The sequence below is a fragment of the Cetorhinus maximus genome, chromosome 19 (genome assembly GCF_964194155.1).
Source record: "Cetorhinus maximus chromosome 19, sCetMax3.hap1.1, whole genome shotgun sequence".
Classification (NCBI taxonomy): domain Eukaryota; kingdom Metazoa; phylum Chordata; class Chondrichthyes; order Lamniformes; family Cetorhinidae; genus Cetorhinus; species Cetorhinus maximus.
Window position 1 is genome coordinate 75,749,041 of NC_135897.1, and position 13,995 is coordinate 75,763,035.

At 42.5% G+C, this 13,995-nt stretch overlaps 1 protein-coding gene across 1 annotated transcript in view; it reads left to right on the top strand.

Moving 5' to 3' along the window:
* LOC144694092 (monocarboxylate transporter 14-like) overlaps nt 1-13,995 on the top strand; it is a 73,533-nt gene that overhangs the window by 39,067 nt on the left and 20,471 nt on the right. The window contains exons 2-4 of the mRNA XM_078564451.1: nt 2,380-2,666; nt 11,818-11,961; nt 12,629-13,642. Coding sequence (XP_078420577.1) covers nt 2,380-2,666; nt 11,818-11,961; nt 12,629-13,642 — 1,445 coding nt within the window. The remainder of the gene's footprint in view (nt 1-2,379; nt 2,667-11,817; nt 11,962-12,628; nt 13,643-13,995) is intronic.

Sequence of the window (13,995 nt, forward strand, 5' to 3'; positions counted from 1 at the left end):
CAAAAGCTTTGATATCATTGGGAAGGAAACCAGTGGAATCTTGGACTTAGTATCCAGATCCAGATGGAGACAAGGAACTAGAAACAAGTCGAAACTCTACAGTCACTCAGGTGGACTCACTCCAGTCAAACGACCAGAGAGTTTAGTTCATCCTCAACCTCGAAGTGAAATCAGGACCAGATCAGGGAGACTGGTCAAGGCACTAAAAGACTACTAACCCTTTGAAGTCTGAGACTTTGGGAGGAGAAGTAGGAGGATGTATATAGTTGGGATAAAGACTTGGGGGAGATGTAGAGTAAAAGGTTAACATCAGGAGCACCTCAACATGAAACAATCCCTGTCTTCAAACTCCCTTGAAGTCAATGACAGCGCTCAACCAAATCTGCACTGGGCATGGAGGATGTGGCCACCTACTCCACAAGTGGAGGATGAGGGATGACCCAAAATGCAATTGTGGCCATGAGTCTCAGCTCATGGAACACATTACATCAACCAATCCCCAAGATCTGTTTTAGGAGGCACATTTCCCCACTCAACACCTTAGTAGGACATTGATTGGACTGCCAAACTTAACAACCCAATACCAACTTTCCCATCATACAAAAGCAGTAATTGTAATGCTATGTAAATTTATCGCTATATTTTAAATTGGTTAGTATCTTATTTAAAATAGCATAGACAGAAATCTATCTCGGTTGTTAACAGACACACTAAGAATAAAACCCAACGGTTTATAAACAGCAAATCTATGATCCCAGGGCCACCTGGGTTCATATCTTAATCTCACTATTGGCCATAGCCAGGGATTAAGTCTGGATTATTCATATGGTCGGAGGCAAGAAGAAGCAATAAACTACTGTGATTAGAAGTGTATATTTTTATATCTTTGTGGTTATGTCACCTCTGTAGAAAGCTGTGGGTGTGTGTGTGTTACCAGAGACAGGTTGTCTGTGAGGTCTAAGAGATGAAAAGTTAGAGGTGTTAGGTTTGTATATTTGTAATGAGAGGTTAAGGTGGGTTAGAGTTACAAGTAAATAGGTTGGATCTGAAATTTGCATTTTGAGATAAGTAGGAGAATTGGTTTCCAGCTGTTGAATTTCAAAAGGGAGTTCAGAGGTGACAGGGGACATTTCCATCTTGCAGGGGTTCCATGAGTAAATAGGGGAAGGTATGTTAAATTTTATGACCCAAAAGTAGAGGCAAAATAGAAAACATGAAATATTTTTTACATTTGGAGAAGTTGAGTTTCAAAGAGATGTTTGAGGACAATGGAACCTAAGACGAAAGGGGGGAAAGATGTTTAAGGAAAGGGTTGTTTAAATGTAGAGAGTTGCTGTGGAGGAATGCCCACTGAAGACAGTTCCTGTGTGCTGGAGTGCTGAAAAGCTGTGAAAGATTTAAATCGATGAAAGCAGCTTAGTGCTAAGCCAGGAAAGTCTTGTTTTAGGAAATAATTTGTTTCTGACCTTCCTTTTGGAATTCCACGTCAGAGTGGAAGTGTCTGAGAAGTTGTGAGATGTACCTTTATTAAAATAACAATTCCTTGATTTGGGTAATATTTACTGGATTTTTATGGTTAAAAATCTCAAAGGGATTGCTGCCAAAAAGGTAGTTTAATTGTGTACTTTTAACCAAGCATGTGTTTTGGGGGTTGCTCTGTAAGACTATTTTAACTGTGTAACTTTGTATCTTGTGTGCTTAAGTTTTTTTCTTTTTAATGAATCCTTTAATTTTTAGAATTCTATAGGTGTAACTGGAGTTCTATGCTTTTGCAGTCAGTAGCTCTTCCACCTTGTTTTCACAATTTAAAAATAGGTTTATGGTCAGCAAGACAGACTTCACTCTGGGGTCTGGCTTGCTCAGCAATAACATCAGTTGTGGTCATAACACAACAAAACAAAAAAAATGTGAATTACCAACTTCGTTCAATTCATGTGAATGCCAGTGCATTCAAAAAAACTGAAGTCAGGACTTTTATGCACTAGAGAAGATAGAAAATGACAATATTGTTAGTTATAGGTAAATAACCTGCACCTAATGATTGTTTCTTAAACTGCATGAGTGCAGAGGAGCCCTGAGGCAAGTTTCTAAAATAAGTTGAATAGACAGAGATGCCAATTCCAAATTATAGATAGATTTGAATACATCAATTTGCTAATTTGAATATCATAGTTAATTATTTCACTCAATGAATAGAGGGAAACATAAAGCAGGAAAATTGAAATAACAATTAATTAAGTGACAGTGGAGCAATGCTCATTTCAAAGATGAAATCTAATTTTGGTAAATAAAAAGTGAGGGGATGGGATTACCTGAAATGGAAAATTGTTGTTAACATTAAAAAGTATTATGACCAACTATTTCCTATTATTCTTCCAGATTCTCTTCAGCTTCGAATGCCGAGATGGCAACTGGAGGTGGAAACATTGAATACCACTCAGAAGATAGTGCTAAACCCAGAAGTGAAAAGCAAATAACAAATCCAAACACAGACAGGGGTTGGGCCTGGATGGTGGTTCTGGCATCTTTCATCATGCACGTACTTGTTATGGGATCACAGATGTCCCTGGGGATACTTTATGTTGAATGGCTTGAGGAGTTTAATCAAAGTCGTGGATTGACATCATGGATTGGATCCTTGGCAATGGGCATATCACTTATCGTTGGTAGGTTTGTCATTTATTACTGTAATGTTTTGTTGAAAAGAGAAGGATGTTCTTTATTATATTGTTTTGCATTAGCTTTACTTCTGAAAATATCTCTCTATATATCTTGATCCTATAATGTGCCACCTAACAATGATCCATTTGGGAGGAATTACAATGGAAAAGTTATTTTCTATTGCTAAATTGGACAGTGCCCAAGAATGGGCTCTCAGTGGGTGATTAACCAGAACCTGTGCAATGTGATGCGGGCAGATCACCAACCTACATGCTGTCTGCTAATTACTAGGATTGTAGCATGCATCCAGCAATAAATGTGCTCTTGAGTGGCTACATGCTTCAACAGGGGGTCCAACAAAGGCATGAGGGTCTAGCATGAATTAAAGCAAGCCTGCACTACTTAAGGTCAGCCTGTATCTATTAAACGGGAGATTCATCGTTGTGAGAGGAAGTAGTGAAAGTCATTGTACAAGTAAATTTGACATGGAAAAACACTAAGGATGGAATCATCCCAAATTTGCACTAAGTGCGGTAGCGGGCGGGAAAAACGACACTTTACCCATGGGCCACAAGGACGGCTTTTCACACCATATTGCCCCAAACCCGCAGCATTAATTGTGCATTCCCAGGATAGATGCCATTTCGATGGTGAGCGGGCTCCGATTCGCCTGCCACGACGTCACCTCGCTGCTTCATCACGCTAAGCACCATATTTAAAGCACAGCTGTGTTCAATGCATCCAGCCCAGGACGGCAGCAAAGAAGACATGGCCCCAAAAGGCAAGAAAATTGCAGCCCCCGAGCATCTTTTGGATGCCATGGAGGCCTGCTGTGATGTCCTCTGCCCCCACTCTGGCTGCAGGAGGGGCAGCAACATTACCAACCCAGCTTGGCAGGCGATGGCAGTGGTGATCAGTGACAATGCTGCACAGAACAGGTTGGTCATCCAATGCAGAAAGAGGACGAATGATCTCATCCGTGCAGCCAAGATAAGGCAACCATCTCATCACTCTAAACTCACACACTCAAGCCCATCACACATCCACTGGCATCTCACTCACTGCCAGCTCAAGGAGCATCACCACCCATTCTCTCACATGTCCATCTGGCCTCATCTCCTCTGGAGGCTGCCTCCTCAGCCATCACCACCTTGAGGCTACTTGCACAGATCAACATGTGCCCCGACGCACATCCTGGGATACCCTCCTTCCCCAGTATAGCCTCTTCCCTTGCCTGAGGCCATTTCTTCCCCTTCCCCAAGCAAGCCCTAGCCCTGCAGCCATTGAAAGTCACCCACATATGGCTAACCTGGTAGGTAGAGACCTGCCCATGAACCTCCCTAAAACTGATGTGGTGCTGTCTGTGAAACCTGGCGCTGATGACTGTGAGTGCTGACCGAAGCAAGGTATTTATTGCCCATCCCCAATTACCCTTGAGAACTGAATGGCTTGCTAGGCCATTTCAGAGGGTACTTAAAAGTCAATCACATTGCTGTGGGTCTGAAATCACGTGGAGGCCAGAGCAGGTAAGGATGGCAGATTTCCTTCCCTAAAGGACATTAGTGAACCAGATGGGTTTTTACAACAATCGACAATGGTTTCGGAGTTATCATTAGACTTTTAATTCCAGGTTTTTTATTGAATTCAAATTTCACAATCTGCCAAGGTGGAATTTAAACCCAGGTCCCCAGATCAATACCCAGAGTATCTGGAGTACTAGTCCAGTGACAATACCACTATGCCACCGAACACACCTGACGCTAGAAAATCCCGGCCTATATAATCACACAAAATAAGAGCGAACTGACTCTACGGTCCTCTGATGCTGCACTCGAAGTCTTGGAGGAGGAGGTACAATGAAGGAGAGAAGATTTGTATCAACAGGGGGACAGAAGGCCCTCCAGACAGTAGGCAGTGGAAGCAGGTAGCCATGGAGGTCAATGTCAGGGGTCAAGAGGAACCTGCTTGCAGTGCCACAAGAAGTTCAATATGCTCACGAGAGTGGTCAAGGTCAGTGAACCCATCTTCAAATGCTTTATGAACATATGAATATACAAACATATGAAATTGGAGCAGAAGTAGGCCATTCGGCCCTTGAACCTGCACCACCATTCAATAAAATCATGGCTAATCTGTTTGTGTTTCGAATCCCACATTCCCATCTACCCTCGTTAAGCTTTAATTCCCTTGCCTAACTAGAATCTACCTACTTCTACCTTAAAAGTATTCAATAACCCCGCCTCCACCATCTTCTGATGCAGAGAGTTCCAAAGTTGCACATCCCTCTGAGAGAAAAAATTTCTCCTCATCTATGCCCTAAAAAAGGCAGTCCCTAATTTTAAGGCAGTGCCACCTAGTTGTGGACTCTCCCACAAGAGGAAACATCCTTTCCATGTCCACCTTGTCAATGCCATTCAGGATATCTTGTATTTCAATCAAGTCACCCCTCACTCTTCTAAACTCCAGTGGAACAAGCCCAGTCTGTCCGACCTATCCTTAAAAGACAAGCCGCTCATTCCAGGTATCAATCTAGTAAACCTCCTCTGAACCGCCTCCAATCCTTCCTTAACTAAGGAAACCAAAACTGCACACAGTATTCGAGATGTATTCTCACCAATGCCCTATATGACTGAAGCATAACATCCTTACTTTTATGTTCAATTCCTCTCATAATAAAGGATAGCATTCCACTAGCCTTCTTAATTACTTGCTGTATCTGCATACTAAGTTTTTGCGACTCATGCACTAGAACACCTAGGGCTGAAATGTTCGCTGAGCGGGCGAGCGCGCACCCAACCCGCTCGAGGTAAATTGATGCGCGATGATGTCGGGCGAGTGTCTCGACGTCATCGCGCACTCACGCGATATTTCATTCGGCCAGTGCGCGCAGGAGTTGGCAGCGCGCCTGCCGTCAATTAACAGGCCTATTAAGGCCTTTGATGGGCAGGTGAAAAGTCCAAGCCGCCTTTGGATTTTTTAGGAAACCTCATCCACGGGCGGGATGAGGTTTCCAACGGCAATTAAAAATTAGATTAAAAATTTTGAAATTTCATTTATATCATGTCCCTGCTCATGTGACAGTCACATGAGGGGACATGTTTTTAACATTGGTAAGCCTTTTTTAGTTTTGAGTTTATAAATCTTCAGAGTGCCTCAGGGAGCTTTCAGTGCGCGCACCCACGCGCATGCGCAAATTTCTGCGTTCGCCCTCCTCCCGCCCCCACCCCGGCAGCGCTCAGCGTTGCAGCGCATGTTTCACACTCGCTGGCCGTTAATTGGCCAGCCAACGGGAAACTGATGTCAGGGCCCGATTGCGGGCAGTGGTCAGCTTCGCGACCGCTCCCGGGCCCACCCACCGCGCCCACCCGACAAAGTAGAAATCCTGGCTTTAGATCCCTCTGCACCTCAGAATTCTGCAGCCATTCTCCATTTTTTTACTCTTCCTGCCAAAGTGAACAACTTTACATTTCCCACATTAAACTCCATCTACCAGATTTTTCCCCACTCACTCAAGCTATCTCTATCCGTCTGCAACCTCCTTATGTCATCTTCACAGCATACCTATCTTTGTGACACCTGCAAATTTAGCTACCATGCCTTTTCTCCCTTCATTTAAGTCATTGATATAAATTGTAAAAAGTTGAGACCCCTGCGGGACTCCACTCATCACATCCTGCCAATCAGAAATAGACCCATTTATGCATACTCTTGTTTTCTGCCAGCCAACCAATCTTCTACCCATGCTAATATGTTACCCCCTACACCATGAGCTTTTATTTCCTGCAATAACCTTTGATGTGGCACCTTATCAAATGCCTTCTTGAAATCAAGAACAATATGTCTACGGGGTCCCCTTTATCCACAGTGCATGTTACTCCTTCAAAGAATTCCAATAAATTGGTTAAACATGATTTCTCTTTCATAAAACCATGCTGACTCATCCCGATTATCTTGAGTTGCTCTAAGTGCCCAGCCATAACCTCCTTAATGATCGATTCTAACACCTTCCCCACGACAGACGTCAAGCTAACTGGCCTATAGTTTCCTGGTTTCTGCCTCCCTCCCTTCTTGAATAGAGGGGTTATATTTGCTATTTTCCAATCTGATGGAACCTTTCCAGAATCTAGTGAATTTTGGGAAATTAACACCAATGTATCTACCTTATTTGCCACCTCTTTTAAAATTCTAGGATGAAGTCCACCTGGACTCGGAAATTGTCAGCCCACAGCTCCATCAATTTGCTCAGTACCACCTCCCTAATGGTTGTACTTTCACCAAGTTCCCTCTCCTTTCCACCTCTTGATTTACAGCTATTACTGGAATGCTTTTTGCATCCTCTATAGTGAAGACAGGATCAAAATATTTGTTCCTTTCATTGGTCATTTCCATATTATCTCTCCGATTAACTCCCTGTTGTCACTCTCTAGAGGACCTTCACTCATTTTACTTATGCTTTTCCTTTTTTAAATACCTGTAGAAAATCTGCATGTAATGAGACATCATGAGAGTGGCCTGCAGCTAGGGCAGGGGGCAGGGATTGCACAGTTGCAGATGAGTTCCGTTGCAGTGGACTTGGATGAGTACTTCAATGGTGCAGACTATGTAGGGGTTCCCCTTTTCCCTCAGAGACCCTCCCCATACTCAAGTTCGTGACACCAGATTCACAAGTGTAGGGCTTGAACAGAATGACCAGCGAGATAAGTTTCTTCTGATAATTCACAGTTGCTTTATTGAATCACCCATAACCCCACAGTACAAAATCCAAAATGTAAAACAACCTATTCCCAGTTTCCACCACAAAGTCACCACGACCGCGGTTAAAACTGACAAGAACACAGGCAAAACACCCATGGCTGGGGTTTTCCAGCCCCATCGCGAGTGGGACCCGCCGCGGGCGAGGCGATGCCCCAGTCAGAAGCTCATTGACTTGCGTTGGGACCGGAAGATCGCGGCGGCGGGTGGGTGTGGAAAATCCCGCTGCATGCCTTGTCCTGAAGCCTTAAGAAAAAACCCTCAGACCAATGTCACCAAGATATGGCTGAAACAAGTTACAAGGTACCAGCAAAAAAAACAGCAAGTTTTCACCCCAGACGTTCACAAAACCTTCCGACCAATATCACTACGATTTGGCTGAAACTTACGATCCTCCATACGGCTGGTCCTTCCAGTGAGAACTGTATGTCTGTGAGCCAGGTTGACCCTTCCTGACCCTCCTTCTTGACTGCAGTGCCAAACCATTTGCTCTTGTCCTTTTTATGATGATCCCTATCGAAATATCATGAACACATTTCCTGAGGCCGTCCTGCTGGATGGTTAAGTGCTTAGCACCTTCTTTGATCCTTCGAGTCTGTTCCAGACAGACCTACTCAGTGCTAATGTTGAAAACAATAAATCCCACCAAGGTGAGGTCTCCCTGGCTCCAAAGCTGATCTTTATGTGAAAGGTTTCTCTCCTTTCGTGACAGGAGTGAATGGATGTTGTCTGGGGCCATTTTGGTTGTGACAATGGCCTCTTTCATTTCTTAATTAGATTACATGATGGTGGTTATCCCGTGTTCGTTGCTGTGACGATGTCGTAAATTCCAGTCGTTTTAATAGTATCAGTTCTGTTGTGATGCTGGGATGTCTGAGATTAACCCCCGCCCCACAGTGTAGCTCTGCCTCGGTGTGTTCTGTTTTGAGGCTGGGCTTTCATTCACAGTACCCTGCAGGGCTTTTGGGGTTCTTCCATCACATTTTATACAGTCCAGTTGCAGGGGATTCTGATCCCACATATCCCCCCTTTAATATCTCTTTTATACCTTAATTGAGATATTACTGCTGATGAATCTTCGGTCATGATGAGGTATTGCAGGTCCCAGACAAACCTTACATTTTTTACAGAATCTATACATGTAAATCCATCAACTTAATTCCCCCTTTAAATAACCATTCCAATTTCACCTGTTTCGCCTTATGTTTTAATTTATATGATGGTATAAGTAACACCATAGCTAACTGTACAATTACTAATACATGTGATACAATTCAAATCCAAGCCGGGGGGGGGTGGGGCTTCGATATTGAGACCAATATCCCACCAAGGTGGGGTAGCTATCTCCCTTATCTCGTCTCTCGTTTTACTATTCTCCTGTTAGAGAGTATAATAATGTTTTGGGAAAGCACCACATCTTTTACCAGTTTTGTTAAACGCTTGGATAATGGCGGACTATCATACCCAAAATGAGATATTACTGCTCGGTCACATGTCTTTTGCCAACCATGGGTGACTGTAAGTGTTTCCTCCCCCATAACTAACTAAGTTACGTACATATTTATCTAAGCAGTTACCCAATTTACAAAACCCCTTCTCTTTCTTTGCAATTGCATGTAACCATACAGATATTTGGCTTTCTTACATCTATGTCTTCTCAAGTAAATATAATACAATAATGAATTGTACAATAACAAAAAATGAGGAGCAATACAGATCCAGGGATGGATCTGAACATCAAAATCCAAAGTGCCAAAATCCATCCCTAGTATCACTGATCTCTCAGGTAAAACAGCTTATCCATTGTAACTTGAATGTGATCTCTGGATAATATCAATTTAGATTGATACTCCTTTCGGTATGACACTCCCAACCTGCAGATCACCTCACTCAATATCATTAAAATTTCATCATGCATGGGCTTAAAGGATCCTCCAGCTCTCCCTTCTTCTGTATCCATCTTGTGGTTTCCCACTCAGGGGTTGCTCACCCATCTTGTGGTTCCTCACTCAGTGTTCTTGCAATTTCTATGCCTTTGCTCACCCGTCTTGTGGTTTCCCACTCAAAGGTCTTGTAATTCCTGTGCTTTTGCTCATCTCAAAATTATTTTTTTGGAAAACTACTTTATTCACAAAATATCTGGAAGAACATTACAAAACATTTCTAAATTGCCATCCCAAAATGTACAATCAGATTCAACTTTTACACATGGATCATGAGGTGCTTCAATACAATCAATGAATATTACAATCATTTCAATATGGTCATTACAGACAGTCAGACAGTGCAATGATATTGGAGTTATCAACATACATCATGTTGCACTCTGAGGTGCTTCAATACAATTATAATACAATTAGTATTCAATGCATACGTTCATTATGAGCTGTACAGCCCGAGGGGTCTATACAATTCCCAGCCCCTCAGTGCACAATGGCAGAAGGGTGTTAGACAGCGACCTTTACCCATTGCGCCTTTGCGGCAGCTGCCCCAAGCTTTAGTGCGTCCCTCAGCACATAGTCCTGGACCTTGGAATGTGCCAGTCTGCAACGCTTGGTCGGGGACAACTCTTTGCGCTGGAAGATCAACAAGTTTCGGGCAGACCAAAGAGTGTCTTCCACCTAGTTGACGATCCTCCAGCTACAGTTGATGTTTGTCTCAGTGTGTGTCCCTGGGAACAGCCTGTAGAGCACAGAGTCCTGTGTCACAGAACTGCTTGGGATGAACCTCGACAGAAACCACTGCATCCCTCTCCAGACCTTCTTTGCAAAGGCACAATCCACAAGGAGATGAACAACGGTATCGTCCCCACCACAGCCACCTTGAGGGCAATGCGCAGAGGGGGTGAGACTCCTGGCATGTTGGAAGGATCTGACAGGGAGTTCCACCATAGACACTCGCTCCTTCCAGTTTCTAACACATGAGCCTGTCCCTCCGAACCATATCCTTCACAGGCCTCCACAGCCTTCTGTGGTAGAGAATTCCATAGGCTCGCCACCCTCTGAGTGAAGAAGTTTCTCCTCATCTCAGTCGTAAATGGCCTCCTCCGTATCCTAAGACTGTGACCCCTTGTTCTAGACCCCCCAGCCAGAGGAAACATCATCCCTGCATCCAGTCTGTCCAGCCCTGTCAGAATTTTATACTTTTCAATGAGATCCCCTCTCATTCTTCTAAACTCCAGTGAATACAGGCCTAGTCGGCCCAATCTCTCATCATACAACAATCTTGCTATTTTAGGCAGTAACGACTTTATGGTGCATTAACTTGCCATCCTCTCTCAAGATGACAGCATTTGTCTTCCAACCTCTGCCACTCTGCCAGTGTCCTTGCTGATGTTTCTCATCCCAACACACAAAAGTTCATTGCCATAGTCACCATGGCATCCACCAGCTATGCTATCCTTGCCTTACTCTGAGACTGCAGTTGAAGCTTTAGCAATTGGCGGATTCCAGTGAGGTCATCCTTACTGACACACTGTTCCTTGCTGAGATTCAGACAGGAGAATTGCTCTCTGTGCATCCTAGGTGAATGCATTTCACTTGCTCCAGTATCTCTCAGAAAATGCCATTATGGAATTGCAATATAGTCAGCTGTTACTGAGAATCAATTATACTGATATTCATTATATCCTGTAGCTGCAGAAATGCAGCCAGCTATCTAGGTCATTTTCTGGATTATCTTTCTCTTCCTTATTGAACAAAGGTGTTATATCAGTTCCTCTCCGCTTCCAGAGCACACTTTGCATATTTAAAGTTGATTGAAAAATTGTGGCTAAAGCCTCCATTATCCCCTCTTTTTTGACTTCTTGCATCGGCCTCAGTGAGTACCAGTCAAGTCCTAATGCCTTTTCCACTGGAGTTCTGCTCACTTCTTTTCGAAACCAACTTCTTTTCTACAGTTGCAGTAACAGCTTTGCCTATTTTCTTCCGATACACTTCCATTTTCACTTCCATTCTAATTTGTAAAAACCAATGGACAATATTTATTACCTCCACCATATCTTCATCCTCATCAATTAGGCTCCATCCTTAAGTGGTCTTACATTCTCTTCGACCACTTAGAGTGCTTACAAAACCTGTTATCATTCAATATTAGATTAGCTGCTCGGACTTTGTCTTTCCATAATCCTTTTTAACCTACCCGATCTTTCTATGCACCTCCTTATTATACTTTCTATAATTCCTCATGATTATCTTTAGTGGTGTTATCTCAAATTTTATCACATGCCCCCTTTTCAGTTTCAGTTTAATTTTAATCTATCTATCCATGAAACTCTATTCTTTGATGCACCCTCTTTTTGCCTTAAGGAACATATCTATACATCTCAATACATAATATTGATCCATCAATCTGTTTGCTATCTTTTCTGCCTAGTTAATTTAGGTATTTCCCTTTGCTGCACAGGTCCATTTGTGAGTTTTTTTGTGGATGCATGTGGATGTCGCACAACAGCAGTAATTGGAGGGATAATAACCACACTGGGCTGGGCGCTGAGTGCATATGCAACAAGTGTTTACTATCTCTTTATTTCATTCGGAGTAGTAACTGGTGAGTGCATTTTAAGCATTTGTCTATACAGTCTTTCATAATCATTGTTATAATAATTCACGCTAGGCTAGTTTAACCATCTGCAATTATGAGTTATCTGGGGGTTGAGTGAAAAAGTCTTTATTCTGTCATGTCTGATCTTTCTTGCTATACTTGTACTAGACTTACTTATTATCCTGTTTGAACGTGGTCCTTTCCATTACCATGATACAGAAATATTTATTTCAAATACTTGCAAGAGAAGTAAAATAAATAACTTTGGACATACTCTGTTTCCTAAACCATTCGAATACAGAATTTATCTGTTTCAAACGATCTGTCCAGATAAACTGTCTAAGAACAATGCTCATATTGCAATAGTGTTCATTTCCTACCAGGTCATCCAAGGAGTACAACTTGTACAATCTGAGGGGGTTATTGACCATCCTGACTGAGCAATGGACCGGACCACGAGGATATGGTGGCAGAAGGGTAGGGAGAGGGATGTAGACAAAAGGGAAGATGGACGGATCAAAATGGTTTTTGCGTAATAATAAATATTTTATGCTCTTTCATTGTTTTTTAGTTTATGCTAACAACATCGATCATGTTCAGAAGATTCCATTTGAAAGAATCCAGATAGATTTTTCTGTTGAACTAAAATTTCTTTTCTTCACTGTGTGATCAGGGATTGGCAACGGTTTGGCATACCTGCCGAACATAGTCATGGTGGGACAATATTTTCAAAAGCGACGAGCACTGGCACAGGGAATAAGCACAACTGGCACTGGGTTCGGAGCTTTCCTTGTAACAATTTTACTTAAAACCCTCTCTGCTGAGTTTGGATGGAGAGGTACAATGTTGATTCATGGAGCAGTAAATTTAAACCTGTGTGTCTGTGGTGCTCTATTAAGACCACTTTCACCCAACAAAGGGATTGTACCAGAGTTACATGATATGCAGAACTGGGACAGTAAGCCTTCTGAGAGTGATCACACAGCGCTTGCAAGTGACAACCAAAATGCTGAAACAAGGAAGACTGAAAACAATGCAGAGGGCTGTAAAGAAAATTCAAACAGAGACTGTGTGACAACCGCATCAGAAACTAAATGGAAATATAAAGACACTAAAGGCATAATCTTTAAGGACATGTATACGTTAAGCCTCTTTAAAACACTTAGCCAGTGTGCAAACTCTGTGAGGCTAGGATTTCACTTTTGGTATTCAAGCTACTTCGGAGGTGAATCCCTGTTCCAAAATAAGGTTTTTGTAGCGTTCATTTTCTGGGCTTTATTTGCTTACTGTAGTTTTGTTATACCCTTTATTCATCTGCCAGAGATTGTAAAACAGTATGGTTTATCCTCAGAAAATGACAAGCTTCCTCTAACCTCAATCATTGCTATATTCCACATTTTTGGAAAAGTGATCCTGGGTATAATCTGCGACTTCCCATTTGTCAGTGCCTGGAATGTATTACTCTTGTCTAACTTTTGTCTTGGCATCTGCATTTTGATAATTCCACTCATGCACACGTTTATTGATCTGGCCATTGTATGTGCATTGATTGGGTTTTCCAGTGGGTATTTTTCAGTCATGCCCTGTGTAACTGAAGATTTGGTGGGACTAAGCAATCTTGCCAATGCTTATGGTATCATCATCTGCGCTAATGGAGTATCTGCATTGCTGGGACCCCCGTTTGCAGGTAAACATTGGAACAGTTTCATTTCATTATTCGTAGCTTGGTAATGCAATAGAGTCCATTAGCAATAAAATACACAATAGCCTAGTGTTCTATCAATGGGAATATTCGCTCAAGACCTTTCATCTTTATATTGCACTCCAGCCATTGATGAAAGATAAAGGAAACAATTTTGCTTACCAAAGTATGGTTCTATGTGATTTGTTTTCTATCTTTCATTGGACTAATGCATCATTGGCTCCCAACTGGCAGTGCCTCAATTTTAAAATTTTCATGCTTATGTTCAAATCCCTAAATGACCTCACCACCACTCCCCCAACCTGACCACCTCTCTACCCTGCAACCTCCTCCAGCCC